General features: G+C 44.7%; 1 protein-coding gene across 1 annotated transcript in view; it reads left to right on the forward strand.

Moving 5' to 3' along the window:
- HEXB (hexosaminidase subunit beta) overlaps nucleotides 12196–21703 on the forward strand; it is a 39500-nt gene continuing 29992 nt past the window's right edge. The window contains 3 exon segments of the mRNA NM_213921.2: nucleotides 12196–12532; nucleotides 16682–16821; nucleotides 20523–20588. Coding sequence (NP_999086.2) covers nucleotides 12285–12532; nucleotides 16682–16821; nucleotides 20523–20588 — 454 coding nt within the window. The 5' untranslated portion in view covers nucleotides 12196–12284.

The following is a 21703-nucleotide window of genomic DNA, read 5'->3' on the forward strand; positions in this document are numbered from 1 at the left end:
ACATCAGGGAACCCAGAAACAATGGAGGGCCGAATAATTCTTAAGGATAAATTCATAGCTCAATCAGTGCCAGATATATGGAGAAAGCTCCAAAACTTGGCTTTTGGCCCTGATCAGGACCTGGAGCACCTCCTCAGAGAAGCAACTCAAGTATGCTATAATCAGGGCCAGGAAGAATGAAAGGAGAACAAGAGGAGAGACAGAGAAAAGGCTGAGGCTCTAGTTATGGCCCTACAGGGAGTCAACCTGGGAATTTCCAAGGTGAGAGGACTAGGGCAGAGACCTATGCCTGGAGCCTGTTTCCTCTGTGGAAAAGAGGGACCCTTTAAATGGGAATGCCCCAAGCCTCAGACCACAGCACCTAGGCCATGCCCCATGTGTTGGGGAGATTGCTGGAAGAGGGACTGCCCCGAAGACGAAGGTCTCTGGGGTTAACCCCCTCAGGCCCAGGATCAAGGCTGACAGGACATTTCCATAATGGCTCCTGTCCTTATCACCACTCAGGAGCCCTGGGTGACTCTAAATATAGGAAGACAGCCCATTGACTTCCTCCTGAATATGGGAGCCACTTTTCAGTCCTCCTCTCCAATCCTGGGCCCCTCCCTCATGAATCTGCCACATTTATATTTCTGGCAAGTCGGTTACAAAATTTCTTACACAACCTTTGAGTTGTGACTGGGAATCCATTTTCTTCTCTCATGCCTTTCTGATTGTTCCAGAGAGTCCAACTCCTCTTTAGAAAGAGATATTTTGTAAGAGGTTAAAGCCTCAATTCACATGGCAATGGAGCCTAATCAAGGTTTATGCCTGCCTTGGATGGAAGTATATATTGATCCAGAAATCTGGGCCATAGGAGGAAACATAGGAAGAGAAAAGAATACTCAGCTGGTGGAAATAAGTCTTAAAGACCAGAATTTATTTCTTTGCCAAAAGCAGTATCCTCTGAGACCCAAGGCATGACAGGGACTTATCTCAATTATAGGAAGCATAAGAGAACAGATTTTTAATTGAATGTAACAGCCCTTATAACACTCCTATATTGGGAGTGCAAAAACTTAACAGGGATTGGTTCTAGTACAAGACCTCCATCTAATAAATGAGACACTGGTCTCATTACATCCAGTGGTGCCCAATCTCTACACTTTTCTTTACAAATTCCAGAAACACAGCATGGATTACTATATCACATTTAAAAAATGCCTTAATTCTGCATTTCCTTGACAAGGCTTTGCATATATAAATTCTCAAAATATGGAAGGTAACTAACTGACCAGAATTAATTTTAGGTTCAAGTAAACTGGGAAATATTCAGTATTAATACCTTAAATTAGAATTGAAGTTTGCTGATCTAATTAAAACACATGTAGTTACAGCTGTCAACATTAGGTATAATATCTTATTGTACCTAGGTTTAACAGAAGTCAAATGAGACACTGAGACATCAGTTACTAAACAGAAACTAAAGGTATTTAGAATAATTAATCAATAGGATCGGTGCCACCCTGAATGGTCTCCATTAGAAAAACATGTGTTTTTAGACATTATAAAGGATAGTCTGTGGTTGCTTTAGAAAAGTAGAATGTGTGTGCTTTCAATATAGAAGGAATGAGGGATGGAACTGCATTTTATTAAGGCAAAAGAAAGTCTATCTTCAGCTGACTGCTCTGGTTGGAAAATAAGGGACAGACTAATATGGATACCGAAAGTGATAAAAGGTGTATGGGAAGTGGACACTGAGAAAAGAATTTTGTGCATGGTGGGGATTGTCTAGAATATATTTGAGTAAGTTAACTTTAAAAGTAAGGTGGTGCCATAAATCATACTGCTCACAAGGACATAAGGTAGCTTTCAATTACATGTTGACCAAGGCATACAAATATGTCATAACCAGCCAGAGAAATCAGAAAAATCATACAAGTTATCTGTGCTGTTATAAAATCTAAATGTTGTATTCCTGATAGTTCACAGAATGTGTCTAATTCCCTGCTAGATCTTCAACAGTAGATTCATGAGCTGTCCTATCCAGCTCCAGCTTTTGGAGCTGCCCTGTGGAACCAGATGACCTCCTCCTCCTGGTGAAAATATTTCTTCACCATATCCTTTTATTCAGACCCTGTATAATTAACTGTATTTCTTGCTTCATTACATCCTGATTAAAAGCTATCAACCTTCAAATGTTGATAGAAGGAGTACCCAAAGCAATGTATCAAAGCCCACTTGACCGTCCCATGAGTGGAGACCTAACTGCTTTCCCTAACAAAGCCCCTTTTCAGCAGGAAGAAGTCAGAGCAGTCCTCACCCCTTTTCCCCACAGTTAGAGTCTCCAACTCGCAGGGGGAATTGAGGCAGAATATTAACTCAGGTAGTCAGTGTAGGAACATGGGCTTCGATACATTCTTTGATGTGGCTGTTGGTTAACATTTGTGAATTAAGGGTCGCATAGCAACCCCAACTGCTATAAAGGTTACAGGTATTACCCCATGGATCATCACACCAGAATAAAGAAGGCTGCTCCCACCACTGACACAGATAACTGGGAAGCTGTCTGGCACCCTGAGAACCGCCCCCCTCCTCAGATCAAGTTCCAGAGACATTTGGCACCGGAAGATGGCAGGCCCTGCTCTGGTCACACCCAGAAGCTGGCCAGTCTACACATGGCAGAAACTTGAGGAATCTACAGCACTGCCCCAGCCACATACTGGAAGTTGGTTGGTTTGTACAAGTGGAGGCCAGAGGATCTCCATGCAAACTTGAACTGAACTCATGCTCTGGTGGGGAATATTGGTAATTGAAATTGCCATAGCCCTTATATTTGGAGTGGGGCTATATGCAGTATCCCCTTCAGAATGGGGACAGGGAGCTCGGCTACTCATCTGTGTGATGTGTCTGACTGTCAGTTTACTAGAATCCCTGTTCATAATGGGTCAGTGAAAAGGATTAAGGGAATCATAGTTCTGCTAACACTCACCCTGCTGCTTACTCCAGGGGCAACAGACTGGGATGATGATCTATGGGATGGGACAGGATTAACAGATGTTTACCAGTGCCTCCCTGCTAATTGGACAGGGACCTGCACACTAGCCTTTGTCACTCCTCAAACAGATATTGTCCCTGGGAATCAGTCTCTTATGGTGCCCATAGAGGCACATGGCAGAACAAGACAGCAATGCAAATTCTGGTTTGGGAATTTCAGCAGGGACAGGAGCAGGAGTGGGAGGAATAGCATCCTTCACTGCTTATTATCATCAGTTATCTAAAGAATTCACAGATGAGTGGAACAAGTAGCCCCTTCCCTAGCAGCCTTACAGGATTAGGTAGACTCTCTGGCAGAAGTGGCCCTTCAAAACAGGAGAGCACTGGACTTATTCACTGCTGAAAAGGGGGGACTTTGCCTGATGAAGAATGCTGTCTTTATGCCAGCAGATCTGGAATAGTCAGAAACATGGACCAACAACTAAAAGAACACATAGCAAAGAGAAGGGAAGAATTAGATAAATCCTGGTTAAATTGGGGTAACTATTGGAGTTGGGTGGCATGGCTCATGCCTTTGGCTGGGCCCCTCCTCATGCTCTTCATGGCCCTCACATTTGGCCCCTGTATCCTGAACTGTCTTGTCAAGTTTGTCTCCTCACGCCTAGAATCTATAAAGCTACAAACGGTGGTGATGTCTGGGCTACACTTATATTGGCCCCTGGGCCAAGAGGACCAGGAAGGTTGATGCTTGTTCCAAAAGTGTGAAAAAGCATCAAGAGGGGGGAATGTAGGAGAAAATATCCCAATAAAAATGTAGAAAGGAGAGACCCCGGCCATGGTGACTAAGCAAAGTCTAGCCAACTGTCCCAACCACCCCTCCCCCACACATCTGCTTCTGTCAATTTGTTTCCACATCGACTACCTTGCCGGATGTCACTCCAATCCAACTAGCCAAGCTTGGACCCGGAAGACGTTGCCCATAAAAGCCTTATGAAACCCTTCTTCCAGGCTCAGACTCTGGAGCTCGATCTCCTCCGAGCCTGCCGGCGTCATAAACCTGAGTTCTTCACCTCTCCAAGGGCTCGCTTGGTTTCTCACCAGGTAAAAGAGCTGATCCACTACAGCCACAAAGCTGCTGGAGCTGGTACACTAAGGCCACGGGGGTGTCATCAGAGCTGATATACTGCAGTGCAGGGCTGCTGGGTATCTGCCGTAACAATATTAGTAAACATTTCTAAAAATTCCCAATGTCCTCAGATAAACTAGTTCAATAAAAATGGTCTTTCCATCAAGACCTGTATTTTGGAGTTCCTGTTGTGGCTCAGAGGTTAACAAACCTGACTGGCATCCATGAGGACTCAGGTTCCATCCCTGGCCTCTCGCTCAGTGGGTTAAAGATCCAGCACGGATGTGGGCCTGATAATAGAAAAAGACAAAAAAAAAAAAATTACATATATATATATATATATATATATATATGTCTTTTGTCTTTTTAGGGCCACACTAGTGGCATATGGAGGTTCCCAGGCTAGGGGTCGAATCAGCCAGTGGCTACAGCAATGCCAGATCTGAGCTGCGTCTGCGACCCACACCACAGCTCACGGCAACGCCAGATCCTTGACCCACTGAGCAAGGCCAGGGATCGAACCTGCAACCTCATGGTTTCCAGTCAGATTCGGTTCCAGTGTGCCACGCCGGGAACTCCAACGACCTATATTTTAAAAGAACATTTAATGAAAGGAAAAATGTTTGTGGTATTTGAGATGACAAAATAGTATATAGAGCAGCATTGTAATCTTATAAAATGAAAAATACCACCTATGTAAGCTGTGGTAATAGCTGGCTATGGTTACAGATGATTTTTTAGTTTTCTTCTTGTACTTTTGTTTTCCAGACGTTCTAAAATAAATGTGCGTGCATGTTTACGTGTGTGGGTGGATGGAGGGGTGTGTGTGTCTTTGGTGGTGGTGTGTTCTGGGAGATTTTTGGAATAGTAGCCTAGTGGACAGTGTTCTAAATAATTCCGTCCCCCTCCCCCCATACACACACATGTTGAAAACATCTTGTCGGAACCCCACAAAGGGCCTATAAAATGGAGACTACACAGGTGGGTTACCAGCTAAGCTTTCTTAATGAGAAATTGGGAAGAAGTGAACAGCAAGTTTGATGAAATCATTTTTTCATACAGCTGTAAATATTACAGAAGACAGATAAGAACTTAAACGATGGCAAGATCAAAGCCCATGGAACAAATCCACTAGGAGAGAAGGTAAAATTTATAGACTGAATTCTTTTTCTTCAGCCAGTTCCCTGTGAGTGTCCAGTTTAATGACTGTTTAAATTATATCTGCAATTTTCTGAGCGATTCGCTTACTTTTCAAGTTTGTAAACCGACACATCAACAATTCCCAATCAATGGGATAGCATTTCCCCAGGGAGCTATGAAAGTATACCTTGCATTTAAATGCAATAAAAAGCATGACTCAACATGCCTCTGTTCTTCATAACTCAGAAGTATCACATCTGGTCATAAAAAAAAAATGTATTATACGGAGTTGTAAGGATGCCAGATACTTATTATAGAGAACTGTTTTATCCATTGAGCCCAATTTTCCAGATGTTTTATTACTTGGAGACAGGACAATTGTTGAAACTGGTGATTGAAGCCCATTTATTTCAAGGGGCTCGTCTGCAAGCCATAGGAAGCATTTGAGGGACAAGTAATTTATGCCAGGCTACAAGGCAGTGATTGAGGAGGGCTGTCAACTCACTGGGTCACAGATAATCCCAACAAAGGACAAACTACCCAATTTTGTTAACACCCAGCTTCATTTGCAAAAATTGCCTCTCAGGCAAGCACTTAGTTGTTCATTTCACATGCAAATGTTGTGCCCATAATTGGAACAATCTCCATAATAGTAGGTCAAGTTGACTGTGACAGGAAAATGGCCTAGGAGGCCTGGTTCTCATTGTTTACAGGCAACAAAATTCTCACTTGGCCCCAGTTGGAAGTCTTGTCCTCAAAAAGACCTTGGGATCGGGTTCCAGGAGAGCAGGTGTTGCTTCCCCTACCCCTTCCCCAGGCAGGTATCCAACCCCCCTTTCCTCCCCATGCCCCTGACACTGTCAGAACCTGCAGAGCACTAGCCTTGGGACAATAGCAAGCTGGCCCTGGCAGCCACAGTCACTGCAGCTAATTAGAAGGCAACTTCCTGCCATCAGTCTGTCCACCTGTCAATCAAAATAGGGAACTGAGCCGGGAGGGAAATCCTTTTTTAGCTTCGCATCTCTGAAGTTAGCATCTGTGTCTGCTTCACACACATATGTAGGAGATCTCGGGGTATCACAGGAATGTGCTTTTAGGTGAAAAGGGCCATGTTGCAAACCGCCCCAAGCCAATGTGTTCACAAGCCAGCCAGTGTTGGGCAATTTACCTGTTGTTTCATTATTCTTGTAAATGCCAGTAGCCTCTGGCATTACAGAGAGCTTGGAGACCATACCTCTTGCCCCTGACAACTTTGCTACCAGGTTGTTTATTGCAATGAAAGGGAGTCTGAGACCAAACTCTGCTAAATGCTCCAGTGTTCATTATCAAGCAGGTATAAAAATGATCGTACAGTGCACTCTTGTGAGTGGAGGAAAGGTTTCCCCCCCCCTTCCGGCATTCCAGCTAGCTCTTTGCTTGAGAGGTTCACTTCAAGGAGGAACAATTATTTTTTAACCAGACTAACCAATTTACTCGTTGGGTCAGGAGGCATTGGGCACAGGAATTTGGAAGAGTCCAAGGTCAAGTGAACGTCTGAAGGTCAAAGGCTTTGAACTGGGCTGGCTGGTTCCTCATCCTGGCTCGGGTGTGGGCAGTCTTCCCAGACAGCCGCAGATTTCAACTCTGCATTTCAGTGGGGAATCATTCCAGTCACTACTTCTGCTCATTAACCAACCCACTATTGAAATGCCCACTTCGGGAGCTTCTCTTCTTGATGAGGGTACTTCGTGTGGGAAGGAACATAATGTCTTTTCCATCAAAGGAAATCGTGGTTACTCCATTTTGCTCCGGTTTCCGCCTTCCTTCGACCCCCGCTCCTCTTTCCCTCTTCTCCGGTAACAATTTGTTTCACATTAGCCAACCGGGAAGAATGTGCACCCTGACCTGACCCATGGAAAGGGGACAGGTACATCCCCTGCATTAGGGATAAATAGGGGAGGGTCCTTGTTGAGCGCATGCACTTTTTGGAGCGCCCAAGCCCTCTGCAGAAGTAAAGAGACTTGTCGAGATCTCCCCGTGTTCATGTGTCTCATTTTTTGACACTGACGATCCGAGCCATGTCCCCAACACTTCGGAGGCTCGCTAATCATCCCTGAGTGTGGGTTCCTGATTAGGGGTCTTCAAATGCTAACTGGCCACACCAAGACGCGGTTTACAGTGGATAACATTAAATGATCTCAGGTTATATGACATCCACCATCCATAAGGAGTGGGGTGGACAGGGACAAACCAGAGAACGGACAACTAGTCCTATTGCTCCACAGAGGGATGGGGCCTGGCTCTTTGATATCCAGCCATAAAATGCCTTGATTGTGATGTATTCAGAGGCTGGACCCAGCCCAGGCAGGGTTACCTGTCGGAGATAGGAAACAGTTTGCAGGCCTTGGGGGGAGGGGACATCCCAAGAGCCTAGCAGCGTGCCTCCTCCAACAGCTTGTCTTGTTTTGTGTTTTTCTCTGCAAAACGTGTCCTTTGATTTTGAATTCTGCTTTTCTCAGAGGCTTCATTATCTTCCACTGTGTGCAGACGTTCTTCCGAGTGGTTGGTGGGGAGGTAGCACGGCAGGGCTCCAGGAATCTGGTGCTCAGCCTGAAGTTGCCATCCTCCACTTAGGGGGCAGGAGGTGGGGCTTAGTTCCTGCGGAAGAACTCAAAGATGTTGTTATGTGTATTCCTTGAGAAGGAACCAGGACCCTGCCCCGTCTCTGCACTATTGTTTCTTGACCACTGTCCCTTTATTTCTGCATTCCCTCCCTTCCCTGATAAGCAACTGTTTTTGAATCTGCCCTTTATTCCTCAGGGAAGGTCAAGGAGGCTGGATGAAATCTATTTTCTACAAATAAGAAATGAGGGACAGGGGAGTTCCCGTCGTGGCGCAGTGGTTAATGAATCCGACTAGGAACCATGAGGTTGCGGGTTTGGTCCCTGCCCTTGCTCAGTGGGTTAACGATCCGGCGTTGCCGTGAGCTGTGGTGTAGGTCGCAGATGTGGCTTGGATCCCGTGTTGCTGTGGCTGTGATGTAGGCCGGCGGCTGCAGCTCCGATTAGACCCCTAGCCTGGGAACCCCCATATGCCTCGGGAGCAGCCCAATAAATAGCAAAAAGACAAAAAAAAAAAAAAAAGAAAAGAAAAAAGAAATGAGGGACAGGGAAAGGATTTGTACTGGTGGGGGGGTGGGGGTTCGGGGACCTGCGTGGTTTCACCAGCACTGTCCAGAGCACTTCTATGAGTGCCAGCTGCCTACAAGTCCTATCAAGAAGTGAACCCTCATTCTATGTCTTGGTTCCTCCCAGCCTCTGAAGCTACAGACAGACCAAATGCTAGTTCCTAACCCCCAAGAACTTGACTTTCCCAAAGACAAACTCCTCATCTCTCTCTAGACCTCTTCATGTGAAGGGCAGGACAGGCTAACATGCAGGGCTGGCAGCAGTGCCCTCCTAGCAAACCCTGAACTGGGTAGCTAGTGCCATTTCTTCTCACTTAAGAGTTGTCCTCTGACAGGCCCTGGTTCATATCTATACATACATCAAATCAAATTCTTTGGTCATTACATTTCTCAGTCCCACTTCAAATTCTTCCATCATGACATCTCACATTCCATGAGAAATTGGGGATAATGGGAAGAGGATAAAATAGACACATTTTTAGGAGAGGTAGGAGATGTGTAATTGCCACCATGACCTTTGCCCTCAATCTGGAAATTGTGGTTTCAGAAGTCTTACAAGTTTACCTTCTTGTGGATCTTTGCATTTTGTGGCATCACAGCAGCCTTTGGTTCCCAAAATGTTTCCAGATGGATTTGAGGGGTTTTTGGGTTTTAGTTTTTAGCATCTTGGTACTTGGTCTGCATGAACAGATTAAATGAACAGTCACATTAAAGAACTATTATTCATCGATCAAGGAAGGTGGACGTGGAATATTGAAGGAGAGCTGGGGTTCCCACCAGGTTGCACTGGGTAACAGATAAGGGAGTGAGACAGTTGTTTCTAAGGCTAATCTGAGCAAAATAGGGAGAAATGCTTTCCAGTTGCTGAACCAGATTTAACTCCAAACCCTCCTGCCTTCCTGGGGAGCCCAGTTTAGTACTACTGTGCCAAGTGGCGCTCAGTCTGTTTCCATGACTGCAGTGTCAGAATGTGCAAATATTTTAGGATTGTTTACGGATATGCTATGAGATCAGGGGAGATCCACATCCAGTAACAGGAGCTCCCTCCCTCCCTCACACAGGCTCCCCACACTTCCTCAGGAGTTAGGCTGTTTTGCCCACCTGCCTGCCTGGGTCCTTGGCTGTCCACCCATTTCAATTGATTATGTCATATTCTGTGAGGATGCTGAATTTGCTTACTCAGCATCCATCCATTTCAACTTCCTTTTAGTATAAACTACCCTTCCCAGACTCCTTTGCTGCTGAGATTCCATTTTCATTTCTGTCATTACACGTAGTTACTTGAGAGTGGAATTAAGAAGTGAGTTAAGCAGGGACAGAGACAGTGAATGCGGTTTCCCTTTTCTTGGTGCAGATTGGAGCCAAATGGGGGTGATTCTAGAGTTAGCAGCCGTAGTAGAGGCTTCTCTAATAAGTGGTTGGCTTCTAGTCACAGTGTGATCAGTCGTTCAGGGAATTTCAGCCAAGAGTCAGGTACAGGATTCTGTGAGCTACTTGATATTCTGTAGTTAATTCCTTTTTGTTCAAACTACAGGGAGTGGATTTTCTTCTCTGCGACTAAGCCTTAAATGACTGATAAATAATCTATCCACAAGCCTGAGCTAGAAATATGATAAATTTCCTAAATGCTCCCTTCCCTCTCACTCCTCATGGCTAACTGATCTATAAATATTGTATGAATAAGTTGTTTATTATTTATTTTTATTTTTGGCTGCACCTGCAGAATGCAGAAGTTCCCGGGCCAGTGACCCCAGCTGCTGCAATGACAGTGCCGGGTACTTAACCCACTGCTTTACAAGGGAATTCCTGGGTAGGTTGTTTGCAGAAAAAATTATTCTGACACTTTTTAAAACCATAAGACTTTATTCAGGACTATTGCAATAGGTATCCAGACAATCACAACAAAGGAGAGAGATTGGGCAACTCTGAATACAAGAAAGACAGCTGGGGAATTTATAGCCAGCGAGCAGACAGGAGGGTGGTCAGTGAATGAAGCCTTATGAAGGAGACATCAAACTAGGGTAGGTTCTTGCCAAACCAGCTTAATAGGGTGCTTGCTGAAGGAGGCCAGGGTGATTGGATACCAAGGGTGGTGGGCTTCTTATCAGGATTCTTGCTAGAACTGGGTTGTGTTAGTGCAGAAGAGGGCTTAGGGGAGCCTGACTAAAGTTTGGTAAAGGGGAACCTCTTTGTCAGTGTAGACACTAGGCTGCACTCGTTCTCTTTCCCTTCCCTACTTCGCTAACACCTTAGATCAGGCTGTGAAGGAGGAAAATGCTCGGTGGATTCAGGTCACTGAAGGCCAGGGTGCTGGAACAGGGTAATCAAAGGGAACAGGGAAGTGATGTAGTCAGAGAGCTGGGCAGATGCCAGATTCTGCCATACCATGTAGATCAGGTTAAGGAACTTGTATTTTTTCCTGGGGACAGTGGGAAAGAAGCCTTTGACATGTATTGAGTAAGGAAGTGGCAAGGCCTAGTTTATGCTTTACGAGGAAGACTTTGGCAGCTGAGTTTTCACGCTGTTTGAGGTAGGGGTGAGGTCGGTAGAATATGCAATAGGTGGGAAGATCTTTCCAGGCCAATACCTAAAGGTCTCCTCATTCTTTTATAATTTCTGGGGGAAACTCAGGGTCAGGAGGGGTTTTATTAACATTGGCAACAAAGAAATGAAAGATCTAGGAGTTCCTGTTGTGGCGCAGCGGAAATGAATCCAACTAGGAACCCATGAGGTTGCAGGTTCGATCTCTGGCCTCACTCAGTGGCTTAGGGATCGGGCATTGCTGTGAGCTGTGGTGTAGGTCGCAGACATGGCTTGAATCTGTCTTTGCTGTGGCTGTGGTGTAGGCCAGCTGCTATAGCTCCAGTTGGACCCCTAGCCTGGGAACTTCCATATGCTGCAAGTGTGGCCTAAAAAGACAAAAAAAAAAAAAAAAAAAAAAAAGATCTAGGAAGTTACATAACAAGAAATAAGAAAGCCCATGTAGACCTCAGGGACAAGCATAAAACAACTTTATAAATTACGATATTATTTCTAAATTGAAAGATTCACTATTGCACATTCTCTCACAGAGTATCTTCTGCCTAACGTGTGTGTACGTGTGTGTGTGTGTGTGTCCGTCCCCCGTCCTTTTCTAGGGCTGCACATGTGGCATATGGAGGTTCCCAGGCCAGGGGTCTAATCAGAGCTGTAGCCACTGGCCTACACCACAACCACAGCAAGGCAGGATCCCAGCCGCTTCTGCAACCTACACCACAGCTCATGGCAACGCTGGATCCTTAACCCACTGAGTGAGGCCAGGGATCGAACCCAAAACCTCATGGTTCCTAGTCGGATTCGTTAACCACTGAGCCACGATAACTCCTCTTCTGCCTAATTTTTAACTTCCCATCTGTTCAAAACTCTGCCGTAAGGCGTTGTGATGGGAAGCTTTAATAATTAGAGGTGAACTGTGTTATAGAAAAGTCCAGACTGTGGGGCAAATAACCACGCAGGTTATCTGGTGGTAGGGTGGGAGGAAGTTGGATGTTCTGTGGCGGGCACTCTCCAGTTTCACGAGGCCAGTGTCCCAAAGAAGAGCCCGACTGCTGCAAGCCGGAGGGCGGTCAGCATCCAGCTCTGCGCCTGGAGGAAGGAAGCCGGCTGGGGGTGAGTGGAGAGGGGAGCCAGAGACTGGCGCCGGCCCCTGAGGCGGTCCCACTGGCTTGGAGGCGTAGCCAGGGCGGAGCGGTGCCCCAGGGGCGGCCTCACTGGCCTGGGGGCGGTAGCGGGGCGGGGCGCACAGTCAGCTGATTCCGTGACTTGCGCCCTCCAAGCTCCCTCCTTCCCGTCTGGGGGTGGGAAGTAGGTACCGAGCCAGCCCCGGCAGACAGCGGTAGGATGGCTATGGAGCGCCACGGATGGAGGTGGCTACCCGGCCTCCTGGCGCTGCTGGCGGCTCTGGTGGTGCCGAAAGGGTGGGCCAGGGACACCTCTGGCGCGGAGAGCCTGGGTCTGTGGCCCTTGCCCTTTGCCGTGGATATATCCCCGCGCTCGCTTCACCTCTCTCCCAACAACTTTTTCTTCGGCCACAGCCCCACTTCCAAAGCCGGCTCCTCCTGCGAAATCCTTCAGGAAGCGTTTCGGCGGTGAGCCCTCCTGACGGGCAGACGGGCGTGGAGGGAACCCCGGGGGGACCCCAGGACGGGGGTGCGGTGGGACTACCCCGGGACTCAGTGCAGGCGCGGGGCGAGTGGAGGAACGTTGGAGCTCCTCTTTATCACTCGCACAGTCTCGGAGCCGGCCAGTGATCTGACCAAAGTTACAGGTCTAGAAGAGAGCAGAGCCGGCTCGAACCTACACGGACTGAAACCCAGGCTCTATACCCTTCCCCTCCTGCCTCCTAAGGGACTTCCTTCCTGGTGCTCTGGAGTCCTGGTTTGCACTGGGGATACTGAATGGAAAGAGTAGGTTGGTCAGAGTCTGTAGCCCCGACCCCGTGGGAGGGGAGACTGGGGTGGATGGAGAGGAAGGAGGGAGATGGCATTTTATTTGAAGGGAGTTCTAGGAGGAAGTTGAGTGCTTAAAGCTTGGGGTTCCCCAAAGTTGCTTGCAAGTTGCTATACCGTCTCCACCTCCGCGCGCCCCGCCCCGCCAGTCAGCTAACAATTCAGATGGCAGAAAATCCTCAGGTTGGGGCGCTGCTGGAAACTTGGCTTCCCTTCCAAATTCTCTATTCAGGCAAAATGTTGGATATTTTCACCTAACTACTTTGATATGGTCCCTGCAGTATCTCCTTCTCTTTTTCGTTTTCCAGAACCATTGGTGTTCTTTTCTCCCAGCTTCCTGTTTAGTTCTTGAGCATCTCAAGATTTCCAAAGCCCTCATATCTGCAGCCTCTTTGGCCATGGGGTGAACAGTGTAGTGAGGAGGCAGCCCAGAGCGCTAGCTTGTTTTTAATTGAAATATAGTTGATTTACAGTGTTGTGCCATAGCGCTAATTTTGTTGACTACACCATGCACAAGGCAGATTGCACTTCAGAAGCTATTTCACCATGCCACCTGCTGTGCCCTCACTCTGAGACCTGCCTGGGCAGGACTGTCCTGAAGGTTTGTGGTACCCTGAGGCTTATAAATTGATGCTGACCCTTTCTTCCCTCGGATTTTGGCCTCTGGTCCTTGTAGTCATTGTAGCTTAATTGTGCCTGCAGAATACAGGCAGCTGATGGGAAAATGCAAAACGAGTTTAATAGCACCTGCTGGTCCCAGGTGGGCCTGGAGCTTAGGCGGGGAGACTCAAGATGGTGATGGCAGAGGTGGTTTTTCTCCTTCAGTTGTGTACATTGTTAGTCTCATTTCAGATGCATACTGTAAGAAGCCTTTGATGTTGAATCTGCTAACGTGTCAGGACTAGAATTTGGGTGAAGAAGTCAAATCTAGGCATTTGGTTGCCTTGGGCTATTGAGGAGGAAAAAGTCCCTGAAGGTCATCTAGTGGAAGATCATGCCTGACTAGGAGATCTTTTCAAAATAAACACGCTGTACCTGCTTCGGGGCTCACTCTGCAAAATTGGGTTTTCCTCCTGTGCCATACTGCTAGTAAAACAGGGACTCGGTCATCAGCTGAAGGGATAGGAGTGTGGCAAGAAAGCATGGAGGATGTACAGGAACAGTGGTTAACTTGAATCAGCTGTGAGGTGGTGTCCAAACAAGGCTTGGCATCTCGAGGAGGACGTGCAGGCAATTATCGGAAGAGTTTGCCTAATTGGTGCCCTTTGTGTGAAGCAGCATTAATTGCACCCTGCATTGTTAGGAAGCAGGTTATAAAACATTAGCCTAGCCCGTGTGGCTAAGACTTGAAAGCATTCAGGTGAGCATTCTAGGAACTCAGGAGGGGCAGTATCACTTCAGAATAAAAGCGTGATTTAGAGGTGATGACGGTGTTCCAGAAGCTCTAGGCCTTGGGGAACACATGTAGCCTAGGCCCCAGTTGGTTCAGAATCTCCTGGTTCCTGTCTCTAAAGAGCCCAGCTTCTATCTCAAACTCTGCTTTGAAACAGTATATGTACGTTTCTTACTGTTTGGTGCATCGCTGCTTCCTCAGCTTCTGGAACAAGATCTGTCACATGCTAGTTACTCATTTTTTTTAACCAGTGAATAGCTTTGCTCCCTCAGTTTCTGAAAGCTAAATTAACCCAGAGACCTTGAACACCACTGCCTCAGAACTCTTGGAGTTTTCTGTTAGAGTTTAATATCCAGGGCCAAGATTTTCCTTACTTGGAACAAGCCAGCACCTAACTCAAATCTCAAAGCTGCTGGCAGCTTTAGTTCTCTTAAATTTTTTATTTTTTATTTATTTATTTTTATTTTTTTTTGCTTTTTTAGGACCACACCTGCAGCATATGGAAGTTCTCAGGCTGGTGGTTGAATCGGAGCTACAGCTGCTGGCCTCCACCGTAGCCACACGGAATCCGTCTGCGACCTACACCACAAGTCACGGCAATGCTGGATCCCCGACTCACTGAATGAGGCCAGGGATCGAACCTGCATCCTCATGGGATACGAGTCAGATTTGTTTCTGCCGTGCCACATTGGGAACTGCCTAAATTTTTTTATTACAGTTGATTTATAATGTTTTGTCAGTTTCTGTTTTACAGCAAAGTGGCCCAATCATACATGCATATGTATACACTCTTTTTCTCATATTATCTTCCATCATGTTTGGTCACAAGTGACTAGACGTATTTCCCTGTGTTATGCAGCAGGACCTCATTGCTTATCTATTCTAAATGTAATAGTTTGCATCTGCTAACCCCAAACTCCCCATCCATTTGACTCCCTCCCCCTCCCCCTTGGCAACCACAAGTCTTTTCTCCATGTCTGAGTCTGTGTCTGTTCTGTAGGTAGGTTCATTTGTGCCGTATTTTAGATTCCATATAAGTGATATCATATGGCATTTGTCTTTCTGACTTACTTTAGTATGAGACTCTAGTTCCATCCATGTTGCTGCAAATGGCATTATTCTGTTCTTTTTAATGGCTGAATAGTAAAAAAATTTTTTAATTGGAGTAAAATAGACTTCAGAAGATTGGCTTAACCATTTTTTAGCACACAGTTCAGCGCTTTAATTTCCTTTTGAGTCTGTCCGGTTTCGCCATGAAAAAGGCCCTCAGCACTTTCCACTGTCTCTTGCTGGTTAACTTCCATACACTTAGGATCAAGGTCTTTGGAATTTTCCCAGCCCTCCTTACTTCCCTGGAAAAACACAGGATGTTCTTACATATAGGTAGCATACACAAACTTTCGGCTTATTCAAATCTATTAAATAACACTTCACCAATTGCTTTGAGGCCTGCGTGACTGTTTATCTTTTAGCACCTTCACATGTTTATTTAATATCCTCTTTCTCTGATACTTGGGTATCAGCAAAAGGTCAGCTTTCAAGGCCATAGTGAGAACTCTATGGTCTGGTGACCTTTTGGGGTGTTTTTGTATTAGCTAGGATACTTTTGTTAGATGGTAGCAGGAACCCTGACTCAGTCTGGCTTAAGGGGAAAAAAAAAAACAAAACAACAGTTATCTCACATGTTAAGTCCAAAAGCAGGGAGAATTTCAGGGCTCGTTGGCCAAGTGCCTCAATGGCGTGATTAGGGAATCTTTATTCTTTCCATCTCTGCTCTGCCATCTGTTGTGTGGCTGCAGCTGGTCCAGATACCATAATGTACTCACTTAGAAGAGAAAGCTTTGTCTCACCTTTCTCTACATCCGCCGCATCACTGGTCAGAATTGGCCTGCGCACCCAGGATTGTTGGTTTTACTACTGGTTTTTAACGGGGCCTTCCTAGGAGTCACTGGGAACCGTGGCAGGGGGACTTTTAAAATTCTTACACCTTAAAAAAAAAAAAAAAAATGAGGGGGGAGTTTGCGGGTGGTTCAGTGGGGTAAGGATCCGGCGTTATCAGTGCCGTGGCTTGGGCTGCCCCTGTGGTGTCAGTTCACTCCCTGGCCCTGGAACTCCTGCATGCTGCAGGCACAGCCAATAAATAAATAAAGTAATTAAATGTCTTGTGCCTGGATCACATTCTCAAGAGATTGTGATTCTGAAGGTCTGGCCATCAGTATGTGTTTGTGAAAAGCTCCCCAGGTGAGTCTGATATACAGCTTGGGGCAAGAGCCTCTAGTTGGTTAATATGAGGTAGCAGGGATTTGAGGAGTCAGCGACAGTGGCCACCACCACATATGTATCTGCAACTTGGCTACAGTGCCTTAAAAATGTATTTGAATTTTTTTCTCACACAGATATTATGACTTTATTTTTGGTTTCTACAAGTGGCATCAAGGCTCTTACCAGTTATGTTTTGGCACGGAATTGCAGCAGCTTCAAGTCCACGTGGAGTCGGAGTGTGACACTTTCCCCAGCATCTCTTCAAATGAGTCCTGTGAGTACCTGTGTTATGCGAATGGATTATATTCACAGCTGCTTGTTACAGACTCGAGCGCTGGAAGCTGGTCCCACGCCATGAACTATTGTGAGCTCTTGGCCACTGAGTTTATAATTCCTGTTTTTAAAATGACTCTTAAAGTCTGATGGTACAACTTACTCATAATTGTTGTAGGAAATCTCGAAGTACAGTAAGTGAAGAGGAGGAAGTCAGTCACACGTGACCCCAGCACTCAGAGTGGACCACGGTTATTTCAGATTTTTGTTTCTTTGCTGAGTAATACATTTCAATATTTTACATAGATATAAATATAAGCACACAATAAACAGTGGCATGACAATGGGGTAATTCTCTGCATGTGGTTTTGGTATTTTTCTTTATTACATAACAATGCATTGTAAGTATATTTCACGGAGTGTTTTTTGTGACAGCATTTTTTTTTTTTCCCACTGTACAGCAAGGGGATCAAGTTATATATTTTTTTTCCCCACCCTTTGCTCTGTTGCAACATGAGTATCTAGACAAAGTTCTCAATGCTACTCAGCAGGATCTCCTTGTAAATCTATTCTAAATTGTGTCTGATAAACCCAAGCTCCCGATCCCTCCCACTCCCTATCCCATCTCGGGCAGCCGCAAGTCTATTTTCCAAGTCCATGATTTTCTTTTCTGTGGAGATGTTCATTTGTGCTGGATATTAGATTCCAGTTATAAGTGATATCATATGGTATTTGTCTTTGTCTTTCTGGCTCATTTCACTCAGTATGAGATTCTCTAGTTCCATCCATGTTGCTGCAAATGGAATTATGTGTGACAGCATTTTTAATGGCTAAGTAATGTTTTGCCAACCATATGGATGTGCCATAACTCAACTCGGCTTATCCCCTATGTCTGGACTTCTGGGTAGTTTATTTTAAAGATAAAGTCTATGCTTAGAGCCAAGATCTGTATTTATAATTAATTTGACACAAAGATAATACAGAACTGGGAGAGGCGAAGCTTTTTATTTTCACTTTTGTTTATATTTCATTTTCACTTATATCAGTTGACAACATAATCAGCATTTAGCAACATGGGTTTGTTTTGTTTTGTTTTTTTGGTTGCCTAAAACATTATTCTCTAAGGCTTTTCCTCAGTTGTTCCAGAGGAATAAACAAGTGGGCAGGCCTTTTCCATAGGGCATACTGACTGGCAGTGTGGACTTGTACCAAGGAGTGGAAGAAGAGCATTATCAGGATATGGGTGGTAGATTAGTGCATAGCCAGCAGACTGGTGAGTTGGGTGTAAAAATAGAAAGGAAACTATCTTAGAGAAAAGAGTGACTCCTTTGTCCTCAGACTGCCTCATAGATGGTTAAGTACCTCTTTTCATCCTCTTGATATAGATGAGATTTCTTTTTCTTTCTTCTTTTTTTTTTTTTTTTTTTTGTTTTAAGGGCCACACCCATGGCATAGGGATGTTCCCAGACTAGGGGTCAAAACGGAGCTGTAGCCACTGGCCACAGCACTGCCAGATCTGAGCTGTGTCTGTGACCTACGCCACAGCTCGAGGCAATGCTGGATCCTTAACCCACTGAGCAAGGCCGAGAATCGAACCTGCCTCCTCGTGGATAGTAGTCATGTATGATCCCAGTGGGCCGTGATGGGAACTCCTAGATGAGATTTCTTAATACATCTCTTTGAAAAAAAAGTCACTTCTCTGTAGTTTTGTAGCTGTTCTTAGACAAGAAACAGGATGATTTGCCAGCATTAGCCATGTGATTGTCTCTGACAGCCAACACTCAGACACTGTGTGAATTAGGCTTTGCAGTCTGAATTGAGAAATGGTCACTAAACTACCAAGGAATCTGGCTGCAATACAGTGACATATTGTAAATTCCCCAGAATGGAGTATTTGGATTCTGGGGAGTTATATCCTATTTTCCATTCAACTTGGCAAATCTGCTTTGTCGTGAAAGGGAAGCTTTGTGAGACACGCTGATTGTGAACTTTTCTGGTTGAAGGATGAACTAGTTTATGATGATGAACATAAACATAACATACAGGAAAGAAGATACCAGCTGTTGTCCCAGAGTATGAGGAAATCGTGGAGGAAGTGACAAGTGTTACAGCAGCATCATCAGTTAAATATAAAAATATGCATACCTTCAACACCGGAAGTGGACTAATTTCTACTGTAGAGGAATAATTACTTTTATTAGGGATGTTCCATGCAGTTTGCCTGCAACATTGAAGAATTGGAAGCACAACTAAAAGTCTAAAGGATACTCTGCAACAGTTAAAAATAAAGAAGCAGTTACAAAGAACAGATAGAAACTTGCCAGGTTAAATTGCTGAGTTGGATAAAGGAAGTTGTATAATAACATGTACAGGAGGGTACCAGTTACATACCAACCTACACACAGGAAGGTGCACATAAAATGATACTGTATTTTCTTGTTACACTTACATGTATAAAAATGTCTAGGAATGGAGTTCCCATCATGATTCAGTAAATAAATCTGACTAGCATCCGTGAGGACACAGGTTCAATTCCTGGCCTTGCTCAGTGGGTTAAGGATCTGGTGTTGCTGTGAGCTGTGGTGTAGGTCACAGATGCAGCTCAGATTGCATGTTGCCATGGCTGTGGTGTAGGCCAGCAGCTACAGCTCTGATTCAGCCCCTAGCCTGGGAACTTCCATATGCTGTGGGTGCGGCCCTAAAAAAACAAAACAAAACAAAACAAAAAACCCAAAACCAAAAAAACCACATTTTTTCCTCGCAGTTTTATTGAGATAGAATTGACCTCCAGTGCTGTATAAGTCTAGGTGTACAGCATAATGAATTGAGTCAAATACATCATGAAATGATTATCACAGTACGTTTAGTGAACATCCATCATCTCATGCAGATAACAAAATAAACGAGAAAATTTTTTTTCTTGTGCTGAGAACTCTGAGGATTTATTCTCTTAACTTCCATATATAACATACAGCAGTGGTGGCTCTATTCCTCATGTTGTCCATTGTAGCCCTAGTACTTATTTATAACTGGAAGTTTGTACCTTTTTTATCTTTTTGGTAGCACTCTGCAGTATGCAGAAGTTCCTGCGCCAGGGATCAAAGCCATGCCACAGCAGTGACAACGCCGAACCCTAAGTTTTGTAACTTTTTTTTTTTTTTTTTTTTTTTTTTTGTCTTTTTGCTATTTCTTTGGGCCGCTCCCACGGCATATGGAGGTTCCCAGGGTAGGGGTCTTATCGGAGCTGTAGCCGCTGGCCTACGCCAGAGCCACAGCAACGCGGGATCCGAGCCGTGTCTGCAGCCTACACCGCAGCTCACGGTAACGCTGGATCGTTAACCCACTGAGCAAGGGCAGGGACTGAACCCGCAACCTCATGGTTCCTAGTCGGATTCGTTAACCACTGCGCCACGACGGGAACTCCTTTTTTTTTTTTTTTTTTTTTTTTTTTTTGAGTTTTGTAACTTTTGACTGCCCTCATCCAGTTCCTTCTGCCCATCACTCGCCCCTGATAATCACAAACCTCATCTCCTTTCCTATGAGTTTGTTTGGTTTTGAAGTATGATTGACTTACGGCACCATGCTAGTTCTGGTTTACACAACATAGTGACTCGCTATTTCTTTTCATTTAAAATAATCACTGCAGTATATCTAGTCACCATCTATCACCACACAAGAAACTTTTCTTTGTCTTCAATACAGATGTTTTACATGTAAAAGGACCAGAGGCCTTGCTCAGGGCCAACACAGTTTGGGGAGCTTTGCGAGGTAAGTTCTATGTAGTTTCATTGTTATTTTTTAGTATAAAAAATATTTCAGCTGTCACTCTGGGAAATCAAGCATAGCAAAACTTTGCTTCCTTGGATCCTTTATAGGATGATTTGTTGGGTATTTCCAAAGGGATTTTCATTAAATATATGCCACTAATGCATGGGAGACAGATCATTTGACCTTTAAAAATGCTTGAAGGTTATTACATTTATAATGCTGTAATTCATTGATGTTCTCGGGACTATAATGTTTATGGTTATAAATGGCCCCAACCTGCTCTGATTAGGGGATTTCATTTCATCACTTGCTCCCTTTAGGAGTAAGCATCTCCCTTCGTTCATTTTGTTTATTTATTCAAACAAAAGTTCATGCGTATTTTTTTCTAAACTAACCTTTTAGTGCAGAGGCCTAATAGCAAAGAGAAAAATCATTTTCCCAATAAAACATATCTAATTGTCCCTGTAGTGGTGATATTTTCAGCTTGATGTGGTAAGATGCTCATGACCTTGGTATAGCATAAGGGCATGTGCCCCCTCAGGGGAGAGTCCTTAGTGACTCACTCCCATTCTTCTCCAGTGTCTCTTCTTGGAGTTGTACTTGATTTTATTAGCAGTTTTCATCTGAATCTATTGGGACATGGAACCATTCTGCTGCTGTTTCTTGGCCAGGAATGGTTTGATCCTAGGAGACTAGTAAAAATCCAGGGTCAGGAACAGAGCCATCCACACGTACCATAATAGCAAAGAAAGTTTTAAAACCCTGTCCCCCATTTGAAATTCCTGTGGAGTTAGAAATAGAACTAAGTTTGCAGGGACAGTGGGAAAAGATAAAAATAGACTCTGGACTGGTTGGAGGCAGTGGTCAGAGGGGAACCTTAAAAGCTTTTCCTGTGACTTTGAGTCTGAACTTCAAAGTTTGGGCCTTGGGACATTTGTTTTTGCTGTTCAAAAGCTGCTTTTTATCTCTTAAGTAAATAAGATTTTATTGTACTGACCTACACGTCGGGTATGGTTTTTAAAAAGGAGAAGGACAATTTTCTTTATTTTATTTTTCTTTTTTAATTAATTTTTTTGTTTTTTTTTTGTTTTTTTTGTCTTTTTGCCATTTCTAGG

Source organism: Sus scrofa, chromosome 2, assembly GCF_000003025.6.
Source record: "Sus scrofa isolate TJ Tabasco breed Duroc chromosome 2, Sscrofa11.1, whole genome shotgun sequence".
NCBI lineage: Eukaryota > Metazoa > Chordata > Mammalia > Artiodactyla > Suidae > Sus > Sus scrofa.